Source organism: Eptatretus burgeri, chromosome 9 (genome assembly GCF_056783735.1).
Source record: "Eptatretus burgeri isolate ZD-2024b chromosome 9, Ebu_testis_v1, whole genome shotgun sequence".
Classification (NCBI taxonomy): Eukaryota; Metazoa; Chordata; class Myxini; order Myxiniformes; family Myxinidae; genus Eptatretus; species Eptatretus burgeri.
The window spans coordinates 102278461-102306092 of record NC_140969.1 but is presented as its reverse complement, the minus strand read 5'-3'; the positions used below and the strand labels follow the sequence as shown (position 1 = coordinate 102306092).

At 41.9% G+C, this 27632-nt stretch overlaps 1 protein-coding gene across 4 annotated transcripts in view; it reads left to right on the top strand.

The window, feature by feature from the left end:
- LOC147020765 (uncharacterized) overlaps positions 1-21312 on the top strand; it is a 38919-nt gene extending 17607 nt beyond the window's left edge. For 3 of the 4 annotated variants that reach the window (XM_085896378.1, XM_085896381.1, XM_085896380.1), the window contains exons 2-3: positions 1709-3344; positions 18746-21312. In XM_085896378.1, the coding sequence (XP_085752504.1) occupies positions 1902-3344; positions 18746-18865 (1563 nt within the window). In that variant the 5' untranslated portion in view covers positions 1709-1901 and the 3' untranslated portion in view covers positions 18866-21312. The remainder of the gene's footprint in view (positions 1-1708; positions 3345-18745) is intronic. The other variant, XM_085896382.1, reaches the window with a different exon arrangement.
- The last annotated feature ends 6320 nt before the right edge of the window (positions 21313-27632 follow it).

Sequence of the window (27632 nt, the reverse complement as noted above, 5' to 3'; positions counted from 1 at the left end):
TAATAAGTAGGAAACTGTTAAGTGCTTTGTGTGCTGTAAATGATTGCATTGCATTTTGTATAGTCGGTATAGTTCTGCTCTTACGTGCTTCCCGAGTTCCCCATTATTATTAATAAATACCCCAATTGTTGAATGTTTTCAGCTTGTCGCGTCGATTATTTCATTGACTGAGCATTTCGTGTGTTGGGAGTTAGAAAGCCGTTGGTTTGCCATTAAAGGGGGACATTCGGACTGACGGTTCTCGGCGAATAAGCCGCTCGGAATCGCGCACGGTACAGGCTCGCTTAAGCAGCTTGTTCCGTCGAGGGTGGAATACCCCGGTAGTTGGATCACGTGGGTATTTAGGTACATTGAAGATTGGCAATCGACCCTACCCCACGTGGTCTGCCCATTGTTGTATTTCGGTTCTTGCACAAGGACCTGTCGGCCTCGGAGTTATCTGGGCGGCGATCGGTCGGGCCGACTCGACTTGCTGCTCCGTCAGAGCGGTCGGCTCACGGCCGACGCCCGGCACCGTAACAGTATTGCATGCTTGGAAAAAGATCACCGGTCAGGCGGGTACTCTGCTAGTATGTATCATACATGTGTGTAACGTGTACATATAACACCTGCAGTGTGTGTGTGTGTGTGTGTGTGTGTGTGTGTGTGTGTGTGTGTGTGTGTGTGTGTGTGTGTGTGTGTGTGTGTGTGTGTGTGTGTGTGTGTGTGTGTACCGGAGATTGTGTACAGGCATACCTTGGATATTGCAATTATCATTTAACACAAACCTATTTAACACAATATCTGGTAAACTCACGTGGAACTCATGTGCCGGATTAAAGAATTTGTACCGAACCTCGAATGATCGCTGAATCTGTTTATTTTGGAAATAAATAAACAATGTTTAATAAAAGTGGAAATGTGGGTTTGGAGGGGGTGTTGATGATGAGAACCTTTCAACTCCCATGAGACATCGAATAATAGTTGTTCATTCAAAGTCGAGACAACAGAACCTTCAACACCCCAACCCCCTGAGATCTGTTCTCTTCCCCCCCCCCCCCCCCCGAGACCCCCTCTGATAACAATGGTGTTAAACTGCAGCAGCTCAACAGTAGCTCTTCTGCTCCAAGGCAGTTCCGTTAAAGACAACTGTTTAAGGCACAGCTGTAACCTGCCATGAAATGGAGCACTCGGTGTAGGATGTATCAACAGAACCTTGGAAGTACAGACAAGCGATTACAATTTATATCTTCAGCATAAAACCAGAGAGATTGGAACTCTTTATTTCCTCATTTGCTGAAACAAGAGGCGAGTTTGCATCACAAAGCATTTCCACCATGTTTTTAACAAAGGCGAGCGAACAAATTCCTGGCTTTGTGAGGATATTCTCCCATTGATTCATCTGGGACTGTTGTGTTCGGAACAAGAGCGACCATGTGCATACACAATGCATTTGGTTTTGGATATGCTGCGATTGGATGAGCTTGCAATGCTGTGTTAAGCAGCTCAAATTTAGATGGAATATAAATAGTTTTTCTTTTGCATTTGTTGTATGAAATTAAACTTGATGTGTTTTTCTATCAAAGTGTCTGTTATATTATCAGATGTGTCATTGCGTACTCATCTTTTAAAACAAGACTATACCGCACTATGAATGATCGGTCACCCATGCAATTAGACGAGTCATGTTTTTATTTATGTATAATGCCAAACTGTGTTTTTTTTCCAGGTCGAAAAATCCAACAGATGATGGCTTCTTCAACTACACCTCTTAAAATTGGACCTGCTCCCGACGGCTCAACGTGCTTCTTTGCGCAAAACGCAGTTGCTGTGATGTTCCTCACCACCATATAGCTTACAAGGCTGATTGATGTGGTTGATGTTGCCAACATTCTTTGAGAGCTAACATTAGGTTTTACATCATGGAATCTTTTCCTCCAAGCATCTTGGACCAACTCGAAAACAAGCCTGTGATGGTTTTACAGAAGATGATTAAAGAATTAGCCCCACTGGATGCAAGATCGGCGAAGCTGCTCAGGGCCTGTGCTTTGCTTTCTCTTGGTTTTAACGACAAGGCCAGGGATGAAATTGAGGGATGCACAGAAAAAGTTGATGACTGCTTCGACCTGAGGAAGGCCTTATCTGACCTTGTTCTTGAACAAGTCGAAGATGAAACAAGACATTGCAGCAAAGATCATACGGTTGAGGGCATTTTAAAGCAGTATGATATTTTACAAGATACTCTGCTCATGAAAAGTAGTTGGGAACATGAGAGCAGAAAAGTGAGCTCACTGACCTCTGAAAGTGGCCGTTTCTCCAATGCCATAGGCGTCCCGAAATCTGAACAACCCAGGTCGCTCTACTCACAAAGCCCCATGACTCACTCTTCTGAAATCCAAATTAGCATGACACCCTCAATGCACCAGGAACAACCTTATGCTGACTCGGAAACCTCAGAATCTGCAAGAAATCCTTCTCAGGGCTCGTGCTTGTATTCCAAGTCGACCGCACTCATCAGATCGAACGTCGACTTGAGCCAGCCGGCACATGAGACTTCGAAGAACTCCAAGGTCGAGGAGCCTGAAACGAATCTTGGCGATAATTTTGTGCAAGATGCCAGGGAAAAACAACCGGGGCAATCTTTTACCATTTCTCCGTCGGGTACTTGCACCAAAAGCTCCATCTCTTTTGTGCCGTCTACACATCACGGACACGAGGAATCCGAATGTTTTGGTGAATTTTACTCTTTTGTGGTCTTACATCACCCAGACGATTCTGAAGTTGCCGTGAGGATTAAAGATCGTTTGGAAGCGTTGACCGAGGGACGTGGAGCTGTGTTTTGTGAGAATTTTCAAATCGCCGGTAAGGCATACTTTTCATCCCTCGAAGAAGCCATCGATAACTCTGCATTTGGTGTTTTGCTGTTGACGAGCAACTTCAACTCTATGCTGACAAATTTCATCACACAAGCGGTTCTCATGGCAGCCATTGAGAATAAAAACAGTCACAACATGGTAATCCCTTTCTTGCCCTTGCATGATCGGATAAGAAGAGTACCTTTTTCGCTCAAAGTTATAAACTCACTTGATGAAAAACAGGCATACTTTGAGAAACAAGTCAAAAACACGTTGAGTAAGGCGAGAGTTAAAAAGCACTATGACAATTGGTTGAAAGAGAGAGAAGCAAAGCTCCCGGAAACACTAATGTCACATCGTGACGCCAAGTCGAAGACGGAATGTTCTGGAAATACAACAAGGTCGAAAGGATCAGAAGAATATTCCCATTTATCGATTAAGGGCTGCGCATCGAACATGGATGGTGAAAATGCTGCAAAGGAAAAAGGTGACTGCTTGCCAAATAAAGAGGTACATTGTATGAGGTTTACAAACTGTTTGTTCAACACAACACATCACATCACATTTCAGATATATATATATATATATATATAAATATAAATATATATAGATATATATATATATATATATATATATATATATATATATATATATATATATATATATATATATATATATATATATATATATATATATATATACATATATGTGCATGGCTCACAAAGTGGGTATGCTGTGGTATGTTTGTGGGAAATGCCACATCAAACTATTATGAGGTACTTAGACAAACCAGCAATGGTCAGAAATGAAGGTGGACATCTTGGGAAACCTGTAGAAACCGTCAATATCATACTTTCCATTTCCTTGTTTTATTAAATATGAATTAAAGCAACAGAATATGGGTATTGTAACCTTAGAAATGTTAGTTTGATTGGTAAATTTTTTTTTATTTTACTGTACATTTCTTATGTGACAGTTATTTTGAGTGTGGTGACTCAGAATGTGAACTTTGGTGTCTCTTTTATGTTTTGATGATGTTCTGTCTCCCTATTTGGGTTTTCTGGCATCTACCCTATCTGATGAAATAATGGATTCATACATCACGCTTCGTGTCCACTGCATCGAGGAAAATAAGGAGTCCAGTGTTGATAATGTTTCTTATGATTTTTTACTCCAAATCTCCCTTAATTTCTTGGAAATATGACAGTCTAACTGCAGAAAAATATAGATCAAAATTGTGATCAGAAAAATAAAATTCGGACCGCAAGTAATCCCGTCTTGATTTTCGTGTCATTCCGTTATGTACGAATCTATCATCTCTCGTCGGATGCAAATAACGCTAGCATTAGAAAATCTTGCCGTCTTGCAAACTTCCCCGATTGATGGATATAATTGGCACTTGGAAGCGTGTCAGCACATTTCCATTCGCCGTCGAGCGCAGCGTTTGTCGTGTCCGTGTCTTTGCAAGAGCCGTAACGTATGAATCCAGCGTGAGGACGTCGAGCCGAACGAGGTGATTCGCATTTGTCTGATTAATTTGATTCATTTTAACCAACGCTCGGATTTTTTTGGTGCTTCGTGAGGATCCGAGAGGTAAAGGCCCAGTCGCACCTTGACGTTTTAGCCAGCAATGGCAACGTTTTAAAATGTATGTAAAACGCTGGCTTGCGTTGAACTTTTGATGTTTTTTTTTTAAAGATTCGGACGTATTCATAACGACTGGGTCTTATGCATAACGTATTAGTAACGGACACAGAACGTTTCGTTGTGTTATCGATAACTTATACCAACGAATGCTGAACCTTTTGTCGTCCTTCACAACCTATGCCCAACGATAGTCTAACCTATGCATAGCGCGCTGCACGCATCGCCGACGATGACGTGGCGTAGGTTATGAAAAGGCTGCCGCACAACGATTCAAATCATAACCGCCGCAGAAATGGAAGTGTCAACATCGCAGTCACACCTTGGCGATCTTGCCAGCGTATGCCGACCTCTGAAAAATGCGTCTAAAACGCTGGTGCACGTCTAATACGGTATGGGTAAGTTTGGTATGCATGAATAGAACGCTAAAGTACGCGATCATACGTCGTATTAAATGGAGTACGTCTTGTAATTTTAAACATGTTGAAAATTTTACGACGTACTTGCCGTATGACACGCTCCGCATGCGATGGGAATAAGTTGTACGCACGATATGCGATCGTTGACACACATCGACACACGTTACTTGAAAGGTACTCATAAGTCGAAACGCGTCAAGGTAATGGTTAGCGTCAGTGTTCCAAACTCCCGGTTTTTTTTTCTTCGGTATGACTGTGTTCAGTGTACAGTGCGGTTATGATTTAAATTGTTGAGCGGCAGCCTATTAATTATATTATATTATATTATAACCGCACTAGAAATCGAAGTGTCAAAATCGCCATCATACCGAAGGAAGGAAGACAAAAAAAAAAACCCCAGGAAGTCTGGAACACTGACGCTAACCATTACCTTGATGTGTTTCGACTTATTAGCACCTTACAAGTAACGTGTGTCGATGTGTGTCACCGATCGCGTAACGTGAGTACAACACGTTACTCATAGGTTAGAAATAAGTTTCGGGTACGCTAAACATTACCTCGACGTGTTTCGACTTATGAGCACCTGGCAAGTAACGCATGTCGATGTGTGTCAACGATCGCCTGACGTGCCTACAACTAATGGCCAGCGTTATGTGGAACGTGTGAGTCATACGCTGGCATAAATCTTAAAATTTCAAGCATGGAAAATTTGAGGACAACCGAAAAGTACAACGACGTATGGCAGTGTTTTTCAGCGTGCTCTCAATGTTATCAAAACTTACCCCCATAACGTATTCGACGTGTACCAGCGTTTTAGACAAATTTTCCAAAAATCGGCATAAGCTGGCTAAAACGTCAAGGTGTGACTGGGCCTTTACAATTGTTTTTCTTTTCATGTTGAAAGTGATTATTTTCAAAAGTTCGAAAGAAATAGATTCGATTTTAACGTTATTTTTCGCTTGCAAGTGTAGCTTTCTTTGCTACTGAACTCGTCTGTGTTTTCTTCGTAATTTATAACATCAGACTCTCTCAAAATGTGTTGTTTTTTTATTTTTCCTGTCACATATTGAGCCTGTTTAAAAAGGCAGAGTAAAAATTATCTGTTTCTTATCCCAAAATATAATATTTATGTTGTTTTTTTCATCTGATGGGTACATAACGCTGACGCCAAGCTCGAAATTCGAACGTGTAATTACAGTGTTGTATATATTCAGTGGTAACTTTAACACCGGACGTGCTGCAGGTCTAAAAATTTAGATTTAGCTATTTGAATACATGCAGATTAACATAATGGGTTGCATTTCATGTTTCCCTAAACTTTTTTTTGCCCTTTGTGTAACAGTATGTTGTACCCACTTTGTGAGCCATGCATATATATATATATATATATATATATATATATATATATATATATATATATATATATATATATATATATATATATATATATTTCTTAAAGAAGAAGAAGGCGCTTCCAACAAAAAGTAAAAACTCGATCGACTCCGCTAATTTGAGCAAAAAAGCAAGAGCAGGTCCGGTCTCAGGCAACGTTTCGCCAGCTTCACGGCCAGCTTCATCAGGCATAATGGACCCCGAGCCTCGGCATGTGTCCGGTTTTTATTTCGATGTGATTTCCTCTCACTTCCGGTCATGTGCTGATGCTCGAGGTCAAATGGAGGAGTGTTTTTTATTTTATTTTTTACTTGCACGTGATCTGGTGTTGTATGTGGGTGGATGAGCATGTGTATGCCCTTGTTGTTTTTGTGTTTCCGGGGCACGAACACGGCTGGTTTCGTGTCCGGGTTGGGCATGATGAGGTTTGGTTGTGTGAGTGTTGGGGTACATCTCACTGATTGTCAGGCTTTCTACCACGTATCATTGGCATACTTGCAGGAAAGACTGATAAAATGGTTAAGAATAGTGGTGAATTTGTCCAAAGGATAAGAGAGGTTGGAATCCAAGATGATGAGACGATGGTATCTTTCAATGTGGTTTCCCTTTTCACCAACATCCCAGTCGATCTAGCGGTGAGCGTCACACTCGACCAGTTGAAACATTCAAACGACTGTAAAATGGCTTGTCAAAACAGCAAACGAACACCTGAAGACATTGCGAGCTTGCTGGAGATGTGTCTGAATAGCACGACCTTCATCTATGACGGTGCACACGACCGACAAATATTTGGCACAGCTGTGGGTTCACCGGTCTCTGCTGTTGTCGCCAATTTGGTGATAGAGGAACTCAAATGAAGGATATTTGAGTCTCATGACAATTGGCTCCCACGGTACTGGAACAGATATGTGGATGACACCTTCGTCATTGTGCATACAAACATGGAAGACCACCTACTGGGACAACTTGGCCTGGTATTCCCCAGCATTACCTTCACAATGGAAATTGAAAAAGAAAGCAAATTGGCCTTTTTGGATGTGGAGGTTCACCGTAAGCCTGACTGCTCCCTAAAGACCTCGGTTTACATGAAAACGACCCACACCAGCAGATTACTGGATCTTAACTCCTGCAACCCAATCTCCCACAAACACAGTGTAGCACGGACCTTAGCAGCTCTGGCATGGACACTGTCGTCTTCCAAATCCGAGGCAATTGAAGAAATCCGATTAGTTAGGAGTCCTGCTCAAAAAATGGGTACAAGGGGGATGGATACTCCCCACATTGGAAGAATCAAAACGGACAGAACGGAAGAAGCCAGACACTTGGGCACTGCCTACTGTCATACTACCCAGGCCCTTCAGAAAGGATTGGCAGGATAGTACGTGGCTCACGGATTGGCGTAGCCTACAAGCCTCTACGCACCATCCGTAATGTCATCTCAAAACTAAAGGACCCAATATCAACTGGTGATAAATCTGGAGTCGTTCGCCATTCATCATGCAAAGACTGTGACTAATTCTACATTGGTGAAACTGGAAGGAATTTGAAACAACGACTAGATGAACATGACAGAGAAATTAGGCTTTGAAAAGTGACCCGGTCAGCCATAGCACATCATTGCCTGCAATCTGGACACAAATATGACTTTGGGATTCGTGTCTGAGACCCTACATCTAACAAATGACGCAGGTCAATTTTGAAAGCATGGCACGTGAAGAGCCGGGAGGGTGGTCGAACAGGGGAGACGGTGGACGTACCCATACAATACCCACCTCTGATGCAAATTGCGAAAACTGGATGGTGCAAACGACTGGATATGGTGAGCAACAAACATCCAAACCCAAACACCACGTCCACATGTGCACAACACCCAACGAGAACCTCAACATTCGCACAACCCAACACCTCATCATACCCAACCCACACAAAACCAGCCGTGTTCGTGCCTCGGAAACACAAAAACAAGCGCACACACCCACACACATACAACACCAGATCACATGCAAGTAAAAACAAAAAAAAAGAGCAGAGCACCCTGTCAATGATGTGATTTGACTTTTTTGTTTTGCTTTTGCAAAATAAAAATAATAAAAGCACTCCTCCATTTGACCTTGAGCACCAGCACGGTTACATTAAGCACCACCGGAAATGAGCGGTTACATCTAAATAAAAACCCGACACGTGTCGAGGCTCGGGGTCTATTATGCCTGATGAAGCTGGCTGCGAAGCTGGTGAAACGTCGCCTGAGACAGGGTCTGCTCTCGCTTTTTTGCTCAAATTAGCAGAATCTATCTACTTTACTTTTGGTTGGAAGTGTCTTCTTCTCTTTCTCCTTCTCCTTCTTCTCCTCAAAAAAAAAAATGTATATATGTATATGTATCTGCAAACAGGCATTATGCAGGTCTCAGCGTGCCTGCTTCCGTCCCTGCGTGCGTGCGTCCATCTTTCAACAATTGTCCAACATAAAAGGCATAGCAATACTGTACACGCAGCATATAACGTGCTGCACATGCACGCATGAGGACAGTTTGTTTCCTGGCATGGCCCGTGCCCAATACGTACCCCAGAAAGCTTTATCAGGAGGGGAAGGGGGAGAATTTTTTTATTTTATTTTGATCTTCCTCTTAGTGTGTTGTATATTATTCAAAACTGAGCACTCATCAACATTCTCCCCGTTCTCGCTGCCTGAGTGTTTTGCTTGGCTGGTATCGATACGCCGCCTCATTTGATTTTTGTCAACAACAAGCACCCTTTTTTTTTTTCTTTTTTTTTAGCAATTATGTAAAGATCGGTATTCCAGTCAGCGAAGCAACGGGTCCTGCATTGTAGTGGAATCGAAAACATCAAATTGAAAACATCCATCAAAGGTCTTGGCCATTGAATTTCTCCCCCCTTCCCCCTCTCACCGAGTGTGGGGAGATGCGATTCTCATGTGCACATGTGGAATTGTGCAAGTGGCTGAACGGAGGGGGTATTGTGAGTTGTTAAACGATGCCAATTCCGAAAGCAAATCCTCTTGCTCCCGAAGGGAGTGGGTATTGACTTGTTACGGAAAAATAGGACCACTGCGTCTGGAGCTTATCTGGGCCCCGGCCTAATATCTGGGCCCCAAAAATTGACGAAGTCGGCCATTTTGACATACTTCCGGTCATGTGATCGGCATGGCCTCCGTAATTTAATATCAGGACCCTGGCCTAATGTTGCAACCCAAATTTGGTACCATTCTGACTGGTGCATCTGAAGAAGTAGATTTTTGAAGAAATTTACTATGTTGGCCATTTTGACTAAAAGTCATGCGACCGGAACAAGCTTTGTAATTTGTTACCAATGAAGAAAGGAACTTTGCTGCCAAATTTCAGCCGGATCAGCACAGTGGTTTGGCCGGAGAGGTTGAAATAGGAGACGGACGGACGGCACATGATGATGACACCTTATCTTTAATTTAAATTCCATTTGAGCGAAAAAGAGGTTAAAATTGGCTCCAATTACAAATGAAATATTCACTATTATGTGATTTTTGTGTGCGATTCTCCACAAACCTAATTCCCACAGCGTAATTATGAATAGTTGTTAAAAAAGATAAAGAAATAAATACAGAACTCTGCAATTTGATGTCCGAAGGATACCATCTATACCCGGGGGAACGAGCACGGCAAATTCTCCGCTCACATCAATTTCAGCTGCTTCGGACGGGCATTGCTGTGAACCTTGATCCCGGTTGTTGCCACTAAATACCGAATAAAATTCCATCTCACAATCTCTGGAGTGCGCAGTCAAAGTGAAATTTGATTTGAAAGTCACCCCGTTGTTGAAAATTCGGTGGAAATATTCCCTGAAAATGCAATCACCGGCAAAAACAAGATGTTGGCCATCACATGCACATGCGTGCATCTTTGGAAAAAAACAACAACATATTTTATGGTGAAAAATCGTCAAAACACAGATGAGATTGCCAAAATTAATCAACAAGCTCAAATGATCTAAGATCCTTGTCCTCTTCATGATGACGTCATAAAAACGAATATGACGTCATTGTGATGTATCAGGTTTGCGATAAATTATCTGTGCTAATGCCCGGCTTGATTCCCGCAAACAAAATTCAAACAGCTTGCCTAGTTTCGGAGATAATGGTATCGGCGATTTCGATTAGCGGCGATATTATGACGCCAACTTTTTTCTAGGAAAAATTTCCAAAATCGGAGATGGTTACTGTCTGCGCGGGGGCTTTCTGCGTATACATGGCAAGTTTCACGAAGATCCGATGAAAACTCTTGGTTGTGAAACAAAAAATAGGAATGACATCATAAAAATTGATACTACATCATAGTGATGTATCATATGTGTGGAAATTCATCTCTGCTAATGCCCTGTTCGATTCCTGCAAACAGAATTCAAAAAGCTTGCCCAGTTTGAGATATTTTTTAGGCGATTTCTGTTAGCAGAGATATTTTGACGTCATAACTTTATTTGTAGGAGGAATTTTCAAAATCGGAGATGGTTACTGTCTGCGCGGGGTATTTTTACATATATACGCCAAGTTTCAGGAAGTTTCGGTGAAAAATGAAGGCTGTGAAACAAAAAAGTCCACAAGAACAACAACGTGAGTAAGGCTTAGAGATCCTCCACGAGGATCCTCAACGAGATCCTCCACGACACGCCCTCCCCCCAATGAAGGCAGGCCACCGAAGCAACAGACACCCCCCCCCTGTCCAAGGAGGGATGAGGTGATGTCAGAGGCGGTCCCTCTGGCCCCCGTGCGCGAGGGGGAGTGAGAGTGTTTGGCGCGTTCTGTCTGCGCTGGTGCTGGTCTGCTCTCGCCTGGCTGGTTGGTGATTCATTTGCCTGGTCTGATTTTCTGGTCGGCCTTGCAGCGCAAGGGTTCCTCTCATCTCGTCCGCCTTCGTGCTGGCTGGCGTCCGTCGCATATCCCTCACCCTTGGTGCTTGGTGCTGCATCAAAGCTGTGGGTTCGAGTCCCACCAAACAAGACCGACCAAACCGCACGAGGCGGACAGGTGCACAGCCGGACTCTGACCCCCCAGTTGACCTATACTCCTCAGCTGGAGGGTCCAATAAAGACCCGACAGGGTCCATTTCTTTTGGGTGTGTATGTGTGTGTGTGTCCGTGTGTGTGTCCGTGGGCCCAGTCCTGTAAGTAGAAACCGTTAAGTGTTTGCTTGTACATTGATTGCATTTCTTTTAGTCGGTGTTACTCTGCTCTGTGTCTCCCTCCCGATTGCTGTAAATAAATCCCTGTTAAATGTACCAGCTCGTTGCCTGTCGTTTCTACCATTGGTCCAGTATGGTTCGGGCTTGAGAACTTGGAAGGCCGTTTGTGCCATAAATTGTTCATTTGGTCCGGCGTGGCTTTGCTAACTTCTGCTCGGTTATGCCGGATCCAAGTCGGTAACAACTCGGTTCGGACAAAGTCGGCCGAGGGTGTGGCTTCCCGGGGAGTTAGACGGCGTGGGTACTTAGGTAAATTGGAATTAGACAAGTGGACCCGACCTCACACCATCAAAATATTGGCGACTACGGTCCTTTAAGCGACCCGTTAACTCCGGAGTTATCCGGGGTGACGACCTTCCATTCTGGTGTTCGGTGGGAGACGGCCTAACTTCTCCGTCTAGCGGTCGTCCTCGCCACCGACCCCCGGTGTAAAGACTTCAAGCTACCCCCCTTTTAAGTTACCTCCCGGTAATCTGAAATCGATTTCAAATTACCCCCGGGGGTAGCCTGAACCCGATTTCATATTACCCCCGCACTTTGACATTATCCCCCTCCCTGATTTAGTTGAAATGATAAATTCTTATACCCACAACTCATGATACGTTTATTGAATAGAACACGTAAAACGTACAAGATTGACAGCTCGTCTCAAAGTCTGGAAACATAAAAAAATGTAACAAAAATGTTAATTGTATTAAAACCACTCATACACTTGTTCAAAGTGCATGACATTTTATATACAAACACAATATATACAAAGATTCAACCTAACAAGAGAAATTTAGAAGGAAAAAGTATAACAAGAGTGAATATTCATTAGGGATACAGAATTGCAACTAAATTGTGAATTAAAAATACAGTACACTGCACTGTTCAATTCAACAAAAGTAACAATAACAAAAACTTAACAAAATGCAGGCTCAAAGTGGTGTGACAAATTGCTGATCATAACAGCTTCGTCAGCATGAATGTCTTTCGTATCTGTCTTGAGTGGTTTATACTCTAACCATTTATTGTCATTTCCACATTTACAGGACACGTAAATCCGATTGTTGAGGATTGTTGCCATCGCAAATATCTCAACTTCAGTGCCCCAGGTTCCAAGGAGGGCCATCTTACTCGTGTTTATATGCTCCACAACACTACAACAGACACCCTGGCACAAACTGACATTGTCCAAAACGAATGACACAATAATTGTCCTCAACAGACCATGGTTTTCTTGAGTTCCTGTCAGAATCTGACTGAAGCAACGGAACAGACAGTTGCCATCGGGTTTGATTCTGCAGGTCCTGAGGGGCTGATTGATTGGAATGTCGCATGTACCTGATCCATGTTTTAATTTGGTGGAACGTTCAAAATCGAAGTTCAGTTGTTTTGAATGAAATTTCTGCCAATCTTCACAAAGAGGTGTTACTGTAATGGAGTCGGTAGACATGGATTGTGTGATCTCTAGTGAATTATCAACTACAGCTTTTGATGAGGTCTTTTCAAGAAGTTTGGTCTGTTTTGGAGCTAGGGCACTCTGAGGTCCTTCATAGGTTTTGTGCTTTTTAATTGGTGAGGATGATTGTTCAACATATCGGGTGAGGTTGGTGGAACTTACTTACTTTTGTAGCACTTTCTTTTGATCTGAAAGTCGGGAGGTGTTTTTGCCACAAACTTCTGCCACAGTGTAAGGACCTGTGTGGCGCTCTGTAAAACGCTCTCCCTTTCTCTCCACGCGTACTAGATTCTTGAGCAGAACTTGATCACCAACACCAAACTCTTGTCGTTGATGGTTTTTGTCATATTGTTCCTTTTGAATGGACTGTGCTGATTTAATGTTGGAGGCAACTGTCGCTATCATGCTGTCCCGAATCGATGTCATGATGTCAATTTTGCTGATTATGGATTGATCACTGTCAATGCTGTCCTGATGCTTGGAAGTTTGGTTGTGCTGCAGTTCAACTGGAAGCACAGCTTGCCTGTTGTACATAATTTGGACTGGAGTCATTTTGGTGGAAGAATGTTTGGATGTTCGATACGCAAACACAACTGCAGATAAGCATTCAACCCAGTTGTAATGGTCCTCAAGGGATTTTATGAATGAATCCTTGATAGTGCGGTTCTGACGCTCCACAAGGCCATTTGCTTGAGGGTGATAAGCACTCGTTATGTGTTGTTTGGTTCCAGTTAATCTATGCAGCTCAGCTGATGTCTTGTTCACAAAGTCTCTTCCTTGATCATCAATTTGTATTTCCACACAACCATGTTGACGGATGATGTCCTCAAACAGAAACTTTGCAACACTTTCTGCTGTGTGATCTTTCAAAGGTCGAGCCTCAGGCCATTTGGAGAAGGAGTTCATAGTCACAACAATACAACATTAACCATCCTCTGTTTGAGGCAGATTGGTGATATCAACCCTAATTTGGACCATGACTTTACTTCGCACTGGAACAGGATGAAGTTCAACAACATCAACCTTGCGAACAGGGTTAACTTTCTGACAACGACCACAAGCCAAAATAAACTCTGACATCCCTGCCCACATTTTTCCAATAAAATCTCTCCAAAATTTTTGCCCTGGTTCTGTCGATGCCAATATGACTTCCCAAGCAACGGGATGTATCACTATCTCCAGAGCCCATGTGTATACTTTTTATAATACGTCTCTGCTCATCCCTATCACGAATTACCAACACCTCTCTGTACTCATTTCCAGAATTTCCGACTCTCTCTGCTCTATGGCGATAGAGTTGACCAGTTTGTTCAACATAATGCTTAGAGAGCCTACTTAGGTTTGCTTTATCACTTTTTGACATTCCAGCAGCATATTTGTTGTTAACAACATAATCAAAGATCACATCAACATTGTCAGGTTTGTCTTGTGAGACATTTGTAGAATTGCATTCTTCAACCATTGTTAAGTTTTTTTTTTTTTTCAGCAAAAAACAATATCCAGCAAAGGATTAAAACCATCCTTTCAAGCTCACTGAGGCATCAGAAATGTTGCGAAACCAGAGCGCGGACATCAGCTTGAGGTGTGAAGTTATGATAAGGACGGGGTTTAGCGACTTATTTCCCTCCGAACGCAAACATAACGCGATGTAAAAACAACGCTAAACGCACGGCAGTCACAACAGGGCGGCCTCCGTTTTGACGTGTCATGCTATATCGTTTCAAACCCTATATGCGCAAGTTGTTGAAGGCTCTTCAATGAAGGGTCTGCAGTGGCAGGTAGTTTTGCACAAAAAAAAACAAATATCGACATCGGAAGGCTCCAGAATGTTGAATGGTATGAATCTTGGCACATTCTTACGTTATAAATTTGAAAAATAATATTGAAAATATATAGCGAACTATTGAGGCAGGTGCGATGTGCTCGTGGTAATGCTTTAGCACTGATGGTTAACTTATCCTGTTATTTAATTGGTGTGGATTGAACGTTGATTCCACAAATCAGGTTTCCAAGTCTGATCTTGGTATAAGTCGCCATTGCCTAAAGTACATGGTACCATGGCAATGATTTGTCTATTTAGAAGACAAAATTAAATAATGGGTGATGGACATGTTACTTCTTTGTACAGGTGTCTGTGTGGTTATTGCCAACCAATGCAAACAATGAAGGAAAGTACATGTTGCCTGGAATCAGACAAAGTCAATGATAAGTTGGCAAACTTTGATGGTGACCTTGACTGCCTTACACACCATGTTGGCTTCGATACTGTGTGCCTCGATATGTATGTACTTGAATGTACATGTATTGGATACAGACAAGGGTTTCCCAACTCTGCATCCTCATTAGTAAGCTACCCTGATACTTTCTCGATCAAGAAAGTATTTTCAACTTAAAGAATGACAACCTAGATACACAAGTAGCTATTGCTATTATTTCCCTTGTACGGACGATACAAATATACCAGCTGCAGGCAGTTTGTCAGATGGAAAAATGGATATCTGGGCAAGGAGTTGTGTGGTGGCCTGACTTTTGTGGCTTCAGATATCCCTACCTTCCATAAGTGGTCATGTGTAAGCTGTTTTCGTTGCCTTTCTTGTATATTGATTTTATTGCGTTGTTACCATAATTGTAAATATAGTCTGAGTTGGTTAAAAAGATATACCAGTATGTCTATTTGTATCAATTATATCGAAGAAGGATATCATCTATAAAGTACTGTACTAAGCCTGGTGTTGGCGCAGTGGTTAGGGAAGCAGCTTGGGATCCAAAAGGTCCTGAGTTCAAGCCCCGTTGGGCCACTGAATTAATACACCAGGGGGTTGACTCAGCCTGTGTCATCCTTCCGAGGTCGGCGAAATGAGTACCAGTGTACTGGGCCGGTGTATATCCCGGTTAAAATAGGTGTACCATATCCCTGTGTTGTAAGAGGCGACCAGGGTTGCGTCAGGAAGGGCATCCGGCGCAAAACATGTGCCAAATCACTATGCGGATCATACGGATGATCCGCTGTGGCGACCCCGAACGGGAGCAGCCGAAAGAATGAAGAAGAGATCGAAGAAGGATATCATAAAAAATATGGCAAAAGCTATAACTGTATGAGAAATACTGATTTAAATTAATAACAATATTAAAATAAAATCATTCATAATAAAATCAAAATTCATTGCAAACTCTTTAAAGGCTGTCATGCGGTCAATGGTTTTTCCCGAATTAGTTTTCATTATCATTTTAAAAATTACTATTTTTTTGTAAATAAACATACATAAATAAATGTTTTGAGGGGCGGGGGGAGTAATCTGAAATCGTAGGAGGTAGGATGAAAACGATTTCACGCGATTTCAAGTTACCGGGGGGGGGGGGGGGAGGGAGGGAGGGAGGGAGTGTGTGAAAGATGAAGGAGGGGGTAATTTGAAATTGTTACATCGGCCCACAACAATACTACCACTTCTTAGTACAGTACTTTATAGATGAGTACACATGGACATCATAATCAAGATTAATTTTGTTTAACATTGCACTTTCCATGGATCCCCCTTTCCACCTGCCATTGATAAATTTATTTCCATATTATTCCATGCATTTCTGTGTCACCCTGATGGCAAAATACACCACCCAGGAACACTGTGGAATATTTGATGTGTGTAGATGTCAGGAAAGTTGTATTTTCCCCAATGTGGGTGCACAGTAACTGTACTCTGGTACTGAGAGTGCTATGAGGTGTAGTGGTTCCATCACTGACTTATTTCCAGTTGTTACTGTAGTTCGTCAGGGGTGTGTACTGGCCCCCACACTTTTCAGCACTTGTAGAGACTGGATTCTAGGGAGGATGTTGGAGAGATCAAGCTGCGGTGTATGATTTGGGAATGTCAAGATCTCTGACCTTCATTTCGCAGATGATGCAGTCATCTTTGCGGAGACTAGATATCCTTTTGGGGGCCTCGAGGTGCTGAATGAGGAGTCGGAGCCGCTGGGATTACGGGTTTCCTGGGTCAAAACTAAGATCCAGGCTTTCAATAATAGCTTGGATGCTGCTGTCCTGCCTGTACCTGTTTGTGGTGAGGATGTTGAGGTCACGGAGAGATTCATTTTTTTGGCAGTGATATTCATGTCTCTGCTGGCTCTGAGCCAGAGGCCAACAAATGTCTGGGTCGGGCCTGAGGAGTCACGGATTCACTGGATAATGGGGTGTGGCGTTGTCGGTAACTATGCAGGAGGATGAAGGTCCAAGTCTTCAGGTCCTTGGAGCTTCTAGTCTTGCTCTACAGATGGGAAACTTGGACTCTGACCAGGGATCTGAGATGGAGACAAGTCCTTCAGTACCAGGTCTCTTTGGAGAATCCTTGGCTGTCGCTGGTCAGACTTTGTGTCCAACAAGTGGTTGCTGTGAGAGAACCTCAGATGGGATTTGTTGCCTGTAAAGTCTGTGTCAGCTGCGGCTATATGGACATGTGGCTCGTTTTCCTGACTCTGATCCTGCTTATCAGATTCTCTCAGCGAGGGAGCCTCGTGAGTGGGGGAGGCCAATGGGTTGACCACGTGCCTCGTAGTTGCAGCAGGTTGATCAGCTTCTCAAGGACATGGGGATGGACCAGGCATCTGCCTGGGGGATGGCCAGACGGAGGCCCTTGGAGTACTGGCAGAAGGTGGACACAGCGATGTTCTGCTCCGGAGCATGCTCCCATACCTGACCTAACATCGGTGCACAATAAATGCGTTTTTTACAGCACGTGCGCTGTATACAATTGCACCGAGTTTGAAATGTCCCCGGCGTCGTCTACCACGTCTCCGGTGGGTCCGGTGTCCCCCCGTCCCCCCCCCCCCCACGCGCCTCAAGACAGCCAATGACGGCCGTTCGGTAGATGCAGTGCGTAACCTCGACGGAAATGGCGACAATTGACGGAAATACCCGAGTATTTCAATGGAAATTTGTGAAACGAATGTGTTATATATATATATATATATATATATATGTATATGTATATATGTATATGTATATATGTATATGTATATATGTATATATGTATATGTATATATGTATATGTATATATGTATATGTATATATGTATATGTATATATATATATATATATGTATATATATATATATATGTGTGAAAACCATTCAATTTATTACTTGACGGAAAAAACCGAAGAAACACTCCCCCCTCATGTACGAATGAACGAAAGACGTCACTTCCGCCCACCATCGCATTTCACGCCGAATGCTGAAAGCTCAGTTCTTCTTATGCCATCATTCTTTTGCGGTCCCTGCCACGCTGTATCAAACGATTTCATTCCTTCTCTTATATATATATATATATATATATATATATATATATATATATATATATATATATATATATATATATATATATATATATATATATATATATATATATATATAAAGGTGCTTATCACAATAATAACAAGATTTTTACATTTCAAATATTAAGTACGCTTTTTAATTGTTTTTCAACTGAAAAAGCATAAATTGCATATTTTAACATTAGTGTACTCATTTGCTTCACCACACGCGCTGTATTGAAGGATTTCACTTGTTTTCCGTTGATAACATGAAATGGAATTGTTTTTTTCTGAAAATGGAAAAGGCACTTTTTTGAAATGGGAAATCTCTGGCTCGACATCCCCTTCTACCACTGTCTTTCCCATTCACCTTCCCTTAATGTACACATGTTTTTAAAGGAAAAAAAGAAGATTTTTAGATGGATAACCTTGTTATTTTTTATTAATATTTTTTACAATGTGTACTGTTGTATTGTTTTGAAGGGAGTTGCGGCTGAAACAGAACCTCCAAACGTCCGAATATTCAACATCTCTCACTGTAACATGGTACAGATCGGAGAAGGCAACCGGATCCTGACTGATGATAAACAAACATTTAACTGACATTAAGAACAATCGCCAAGAACTGCAAGTATCCGTCGGCCATTGTGATTGAGCCAACATTATGAAATTTTAATTATGTTTTTTATTTTCTTCTCAGTATTGTTGATCTTCTGCAGAGAGCAATTCACACGTGTGAACCACAGCCAGCAATTCACACGTTTACACACACAGAGCATTTATTTTAATGGTATTGTGTCAGTTTTGTTACAAGCAATGGACAGGGCATTGAAGATTAAAGCTCTGATTTTACACATCGAGGCAAAATCTTCATGTTTCATTTGTAGCTCCTGAATTCCACTCGCACAGGTCATTCCATTCCAACTCACCTGAGTTTCCAAAAGTTATTTGGCATGACAATGTGAGAAGTGAAGTTTTGAGTCAAAAGTTCATTGGAATTTGATTTCTCCATGCACTTTTCTGGTGGTGTGTGACCAAAAGTATTGGGACAACACACATTTGATGTCTACCAAAATTTGACTCCCAGTGATGGTGGCAGCGACACCCTAAAATAAATGAAACAATTGTGAATAAATAACTTCTTTTTTGTCTCAATGCCTTTTGTAATGCAGCAATATTCTTCTACTTTTATATGAATATATCTATATACACAATGTATATAAACACCATTCACTCTCTCTCTGGCTTTGTTCCTGATGCACGGCCACATCGTTTAAGTTACAAACTCCAAACTTGGGGTACAAATACAACTTTGTGTGTGGGAAGGGGGGGTAACATTGGCTATATGGCCATGGCCTCACGTGGCGGTGTGGGTGGCCCGGGGAGAGGGAGGAGGGATGGGCATAAATTCTGGATGTGAATGTGTACGATGTAGCGCCACCTGGTGGTGATTGCAGAACGTTTTAAATTTTCCTTTTTTACCAGGGCAACACTGAGGTTAAAGCACTCTTCACACAGTTAAATTTGTCCTCCTTCTCCCTCCCTCAACCTCCATCAAAACTGGAGTGGCTTGTCAAAGCCTGTCATCGTGTGTGACATTTCTAGTGAGAAGGGACATTGGGACGAATGAGGGGGGAGGGTGAGCAGGACGTGAAGATGGGGTGGGGGTGTGGAGGGGAAGGAGTTATAGCACTCTATGTACGGGTAAGTTTGGCAAACACGATGACTAATTGTTCCGTCAGAGAAGTGACGGACAGGCTCTGCTAGTTCTACATAGGAGTCATTAACATCTTGTGTATGTAAAAATATATGCCTGGTGTTAGCTTAATGTTAGGTTCGGGGTGGTGGGCTTGGAATCCTTGGGTCATTAGTTCAAATCTTGCTTGGCTGTTAAATTAATACCAGGTGGGGTTGACTCAGCCTGTCATCCTTCTGAAGCTAGCAAAATGAGTACCAGCTTGCTGGGACGATTGAACCATTTGAGTATCCTGTGTTGGAGTGGCGACCCATCCAGGATTGTGACCAATAGCCAAAGAGACTGCTTTGGCAGCACCGACGCTCTGCACAGAGTATGGTCCTAATGAATGGATAGATGTAAAATTGTTAATTTTGGTCTCCATGTTATACATGGAGTAAGTGTCATAAATGACACCGTGTGTCATAAATCTCACCATGGACTGACATGGTTGCTCATATCTCGTTTTCTCATATCTTGGGTGGTCTTGGCTGGGATTAGATCTTTGTCTTCCTGGTGCTTTGCAGGCAGTCTTGCTTCAATTGGTAAACTGTCTTTGGCTGCTCGCATTTGTTTACCCTTCTGAAAGGCCATTGTATGCTTTCATCTTGGCCAAATTCCTACTGTAATCCTTTTTTGGGGTTGGGGGAGGGGGCAGCAGGTGGCATTCATCAGCAGCCTGTCCTGGCCACTAGAAATGATTCAAGTTAGGAGCCAGGTTCTGCGATGTATTAATGAACCCTCACGCCTATGTCGTTGTGAGCCATAGTACTGCAACTTGTCCACTGTAGACCCTGCTCGTCCCTTCGTTTGGCGTCCACCATTACTGGTTGTGCCAATTATGTTTGCTATCTGTGATGAGTGCACTGTCTTCACTCTAAGGAAATGATTAAACCAAAGGAAGCAGAAAAAAGAATTGTTAAAGACTTTATAGTTACCTCTGTGATTTGTATAAACATTTCTAACTTAACCCCATACCTGTTTATGCAACGAATAATATATGCCATAGCCCCAGGCTCATGTCCCTCTCCCTTTTCTATTCACTCTGCATATGTAATATGTATTTGGTTTCTTAAAGAACAGAAAAAAATGTTTTTATCATTTATTTTGTAGGTTATGGCATCCATAATGAGAATCATGTTAAACACTGTTGTTTTCCATGAAGTTTTGTTGAGGTTCAAATCCATTTTCATGATAAATCATGGATGACATATTCACACTGTAAATTGAGACTTTGTGAAATTGCCAGATTGTTGCCACAGGTCACACTATTCATGCTTGAATCGATTAAAATCAGCCATTTTTTCATCATGCACACTTCTGGTAGGGTTGGGTGTTGTCGCTTTTTACTTATGCTTCCGTATATGTATACAATCGTAGTTACTTTTTGTTTTTCTGCGTGTCTGTCTGTCTGTTTGTTTGTCTGTGAGCAGGATATCTCAAAAAGTTATGGAATGATTGGGATGAAACTTGGTGACCAGGTTGAGGGTGTGAGGAGGATGAATTGGTTCGGTTTTGGTGAAGATACGGTTCGAGAAGCGAGAAGTTTTAAAGTATTTCTTCATTGAGAGATGGGGCCAAAAACGAGATACAGCAGCATATCTTAAAAAGTTGTTGACGGATTATGACAAAACTTGATGGATGAGTTGGGCAGGTGACAAGCTGATTAGATTTTGGTTCAGGTCCAGATCCAGATGCGGCCGATCGGTGGGATACAAAATGTAAACTGTTCAGCCTGGTGGAGGGACGCTCTCCACCGAGTGCCATTCGAGTTTGAAGTTTCTTTCCTTCGTAAGATTTTCTGGTAAGTTCTCAAAATGGTGTTTTCATGTGCATCTGCATTACGCATTTTACATTCTGCAAAAGAAAAAAAGTGGAAAAATATCGGTTCATAGCGAGCGTCATGTGGGTGAAATTTCAGTGAAATTAGACTTCGCTGTATTGCTGGAAGATGTGGTGGTGGTGGTGGTGGTGGTGGTCGGCCAGATGGAACAAGAACGATTAACTGATCATGAGCAAATGGTCACGCTTGTGTTCACGATATTTCGACCGTGATCAGATTACACCTGATGCACACCATCGGAGATCCAAAGTATTTTGCTTTAGAACAACTGTGGGAAAACGAAGACATGCAGCAATGGAGCAATCATCAAATGGTTTGTTGACCACCAACAACGCAACCTCACAGCCGCAACTCTCACAGCCACTCTTGGGTACTTGTGGCTCTGAACTCAGTGGTGCTCAGCGCTGTGAACTTGACAACTGTGACTTCCGAACTGAGCTAATCGGGTCTTACAACTTGGAGCGGCGAGTCCCCAAAGTCTTATTTTGAGTTTAAATGGCGTTTTCAGAGCTGAGAGCCTTAACATACACCAGTAGAGGATTAATGGGGCTTCTGAAGCATCCATGCAAATGAATGGGGAAAACGGGGTAAACTATGAATTAAACCCTGAAAACCCCTAAACAGGAGACTGATTCCTCCACCCCCCACCCATAGAAATGTATAGGCTAACCTTTCTGACTCAAGGCGAATTCGGTTAAAACAGGAGAATAATTTTCTCCCATATAAGCTCATGTTAAATTCTTAGGGTCCAAAAAACCCAACCCCCCCCACCCCCACCCCCTCTGACTCTCGGTCCATGGGGTCAAAAGAAGAGATCGATCTCTACCCCATTACTTATTGATTTCCTTTTATATTTTCACTCCACTCAGAGTGAACCAATAAATATTTGTCCATGTTCTATTCGAGGTAATAAATTAATTTTCCGATTACATTCATCACCATCGAGTATATTCACAAATATTATTTTAGAACTTAGTTCTTGGTTTATATGTCTTTGTTGAGCAGAAATAAAATGATAAACTTCTCTTAATGCTCTTGTTTGTCCACCTCCTGATCCACATATCATTTTGAGATTGTAGTAAATTGTTTTTCCATTGTTCAAGTGATAACAATCAAAGTTTTCAGTCCATTCAAGGATATTAATTTTTTTTCTTGACAGCCTTCAACATATTTGTAATTAAATGTATCCGCTTATTTGTTTTATTTACTTTTAACCCAGTTATTTCTTCAATAAGACTTGTTTGATATTTCTCACATTCGTTATGTTTCCCATTTAAATACCAAGGCTGATTACATCTTCACTCTTTGGTTTGGTTATTGCTTGCTTCCATCATTTATAAATCAGTAAAAAGACACCCCTTAACACTTGTACTTATAGTGGGGCAACTTAGCTAAATATAGCACAAAAATTGTGCATTTTGTGAGGAAAGCACCAAATTTGGCACACAAGTAGCCTATCATATTGTTACAAATTTGGAATTCGATTGCACACAACAAACATGTTCCTTTAGTCAGCTATGTCGATAAGTGCTTGTTCCCGAGATAGCTCACCTTTCATTGTTTAAATGTTCAGAAATCGATTAGATGCACTGCGGATCGATTTAATAGTTAGGGAACGAACAATGGAGACATCCCTCCCCCTCTTCTGCGAAGAGCAAGAAGAACCCTGCCGTCCCCTGACTCATGATGTCAACAACTCCCTCCCACCCGTGGCTGAGCGGGGGATGGAGCACGAGGGCATGAGTCATCAGTCACGCCGGGAGCGGGGGGAAGGCGGGAGAAGGATAAGAGGAGATCTTTTCTTTGTTTGTGGGCTGAGTTGGAGTAGTAAGCTTTTTGCTTTGGCAGAGAGCAGTCGCTCAGCAGACCGTCAGGTCCTGCTTGGCTTGTGTTAGGGTTGAGGCCTTCGGAAGCTTTTTGCTTCTGCAGAGGAGTTGTTCAGCAGAGCTTCGGGTCCTGCTTGAATCTGGTTAGGGTCGGAGGCTTTTGAAAGCTTTTTGCTTCAAGCTGCCTTGTTTGGAAGAAAGTTAAGCTGGTTGCTCGGCTCGAGCTGCGAGTGGTGGCTTCTTCTTCTTGGTTCGTGGAGCTCTTTGTTCTCCATTTTGGTTTCCGGCTTGGTGCGACTCATCGACCTCTTCTTGGAGGTGGTTCCTCGGGGAAGCGACGCATCGACGGGAAGGATCGGCGCCTCGTCTCACCAGCACGTGTTGAGAAGCGTGGGAGGATTCGTGGGAGCTCGGGAAGGATCGCGGCTCACGGTGATTAGATCCAGCTCGCTCTCGCTGGAGCCCGGGTCTGAACAACTTGAAGACCACACGAGGTGGAGAGGTTCGAGATAGGTTCTGAGTTTCAGCTCACCTGTCCTCCGAGCTGGAGCTCGTTATTAAAGGCCTCTGCCACCATTTCTTGGGTTTGTGTGTGTGCGTACGTGTGTCCGTGGGCCCGTCTAATAAGTAGGAACTGCTGTTAAGTGCAAGTGACTGTACATAATAAGTAGACGGTTGTAGTTCTTTTGTCGTGCTTTTGTTGCTTGTATAATTGCATACTTGTTTTGCCTTGTTTAATTGCATACGTGCTTTATTATAATAATTGTCCTTGTGTGAATGTAAACCTGTTCGTTGCGTCCATTCCCTCATTGAGCTGCCCCATCTTGCACTCGGAATATAGTTGGTTTTTAAATAGCCGGTAAAGTGATCGGGTCCAACGGGACTGCACGATAATACCCCGCTTGGTTCTCCCAAATGGAAGTGAGCTGCTTAAGCGGCTCGTTTCCAAGCGGTCCCGTTGAGGTACAATCTCTCGGTAACCTACCCGCGCGAATAATTAGGTACATCCAAGATATGGCGATCGGACCCTGTAGCACAGGTAGAGTGTGGACAAGGTTTAAGTGTGGTTGAAAACACACCCGTGGCTGGTTTCTGGCGTTGATCCGGAAAGCTGCGACTAGATTGTCCGTTCGGTGGGCGAAGCGACCGCTATTGGTTAGACGCGGTCGTTCGCACGCCAACAGGCGGGAAATCTACAACAATATTATGAACAGATTTGGATATTGGGCAATCTCAAAATTTTGATGGCAGTGGTAAATGGCTGCCACAGCCATCAGCGGCTGAATTTGAGATGGCCCAATATCCAAATGTGTTCATAATATGTTCGGCTACTAGTGTGCCAAATTTGGTGCTTTCCTCACAAAATGCACAATTGTTATGCTATATTTAGCTAAGTTGCCCCACTTAGTGGGGCAACTTAGCATAACAAGTTTTTATTTTTTATTTTTATGAGTTTTATTTAACTTTCCATAGAAACTTTCCCTTGAAAGAAGTTATGTTTCTTTAAACTTCTCAAATGAATCCATATAGTCATAGGGATATATTCGCTTTTGCGATGAGATCAATCTCTTCTTGATTTGAGAAATATGATTTAAGACTCGTGAAGTTTTTAATATTTGATACTAAGTTAGATAATGGACTTGACATATACTTGTATGTGTCAAGAAATCTGATGTGGGTTATGGGGGATGTATGAATTGTTTTTGTGAATGAGATGTATTTTTGATCTGTGTTCGGAATGGCAGAAATATCTCCAGATGTCTTTGAAAGTTCATTTATAAATAGATGTGTGTCATAGTGAGTGTTGTTGTGAAGAAAGACAGGAATACAATTTGGAGGCTTGTAATTAAGATTACAACGGGAATGAACTGGACCTCTATATTTACCAGTCAGATGACAGTGATCCCTAACCTTGATGTCTCCCTCAATTTTTCTCCTCACAAATATGACAGATACTGTTCTTTCTAAATTCCTTTTCTCTCCCTTTGTTAATGACATTGGTTTATAGGTTTTAACCTTTATTTCTCTTAGTCTTATACAGCCTTTTTCCAATCGTCTTACAAACTCCTCTGAGGCATTTCTCCTCTATAAAGTTCTAACTTTTATTCATCACCAACAGCTGATTTGATATAATAACAGAAACCACAAGGAGTAGGTTTTTGATATTTATTTGTGTATGATTTATTTGGATTTGGAGAAACAGTATCTATCTTTTCAAGGATACTTTTAAAATCTTTGAATGATATGTTTGAACCTGCTTTTGGTAAATTGATTCCGGTTGATTTATGATTACTACAATATTTCGAATGTTGATTTAATCGTTCTTTTGTGTGAAAGGAGTTGAGACATCTCTTACAATGATACGTTTTACATTTTCTCTTATATAGTTGTGATTTGGTTAATCTTGAGAAATTTTTGATGAAAGCATAACGTGATTTTTCCTTTGAAGTAAAGTGGAGAAGGTCAATGTGTGTTTCATCATTTTTATAGTTGTTTGAAAATTTTAATATCTGAACTTTGTTTGTATCTGTTAATCCATATACATTAACAGATAGATTATTTATTTTCTCAAATTTAGGAATATCTCTCAATGACATTGGAAACTTTAAATCTTTAACATTTAATGTATTCTCGTATTTCTTATAATGTTCAACCCTTTCAGGATTCCATTGTGGAGGATGTAAGTGAACCAGAACAGACCATAGAAAACATTTATTAACCTCCGCCATCTTCGAAGATGGATGAAGGTTACTGTTTTCACCCCTTTCTGCTTGTTTGTTTGTGAACAGTATTACGGAAAAACTCCTCGACGGATTTCGACGAAACTTGGTGGGGGGGGGGTTAGGTATGGTCCAAGGATCATGCCATTAAATTTTGGACTTGGACCCCCCCCCCAAAAAAAAATTGAGAGAATTTTTTTTTTTGCATTTCTGCATGTTTTAAGTGATTTCCAACCCCCCCAAAAAATTGTTACCCCCCCCAAAAAAAAGAAAAAATTTTTTTTTTTTGCATTTCTACATGTTTTAAGTGATTTCCAACCCCCCCAAAAATTGTTACCCCCCCAAAAAAAGAGAATTTTTTTTTGCATTTCTGCATGTTTGAAGTGATTTCCAACCCTCCCCCCAAAATAATTGTTGGAGAAAAAAATTTTTTTTGCTTTTTTTTCAACAAAATTTCGATTTCTTTTTTTTTTTGCATTTCTACATGTTTTAAGTGATTTCCAACCCCCTCCCCCCAAAAAAAAAATGTTGGAGAAAAGAACTATAACTGTCAGCACTGTTGACATCATATTTAATGAATAAGATACAAGGTTCACTTGAGTGACCCAGCAGTATTGGCGGCGGAGGTTTTGCACTCTCCCGAGTGCTCCCCCTCTAGTTACCTTCGCATTCTGCGAAAGGTTATGTTTTGGTCGCTGTGTATTTATTTATTTTTGAATATGTGTGTTTGTTTGTTATTCGCATAACTCAGAAAGTATTAAACCGAATTGCATGAAATTTGGTGGGATGATTCGTGAGTATCCAAGGACGATTTGATTAGATTTTGGGAGCGATCGGGTCAAAGGTCAAGGTCATGAAAAGGTCAAAAACACTTTTGAGCATAACTTCCTTCATAATACAGCTATCGACATGCAACCACCGCCATATTGTTCCATGACGAGATACCTTTCGGATATGTAGTGTCGGATTTGACGTAATGTCATCCGAAGTGCGTCTAAATGACGTCACAAGATGACTTAATTTTCAATTTTCGATCTCATCAGTTTTGATCATACCGTTTTGTAGGACTTACCTTAAGGACGTCACACACCAAATTTGACTTCGATCGGACTGACCGTTATGACGTCATTGACGTTTGAACATGACGTTATTCAATTGTGGCTAAAATGTCCTGATATTTTACATTCAAATATCTATACAATTTATAAAGCAAAGTCTCCCAAATCCAGGCATTAGGATCAGTACC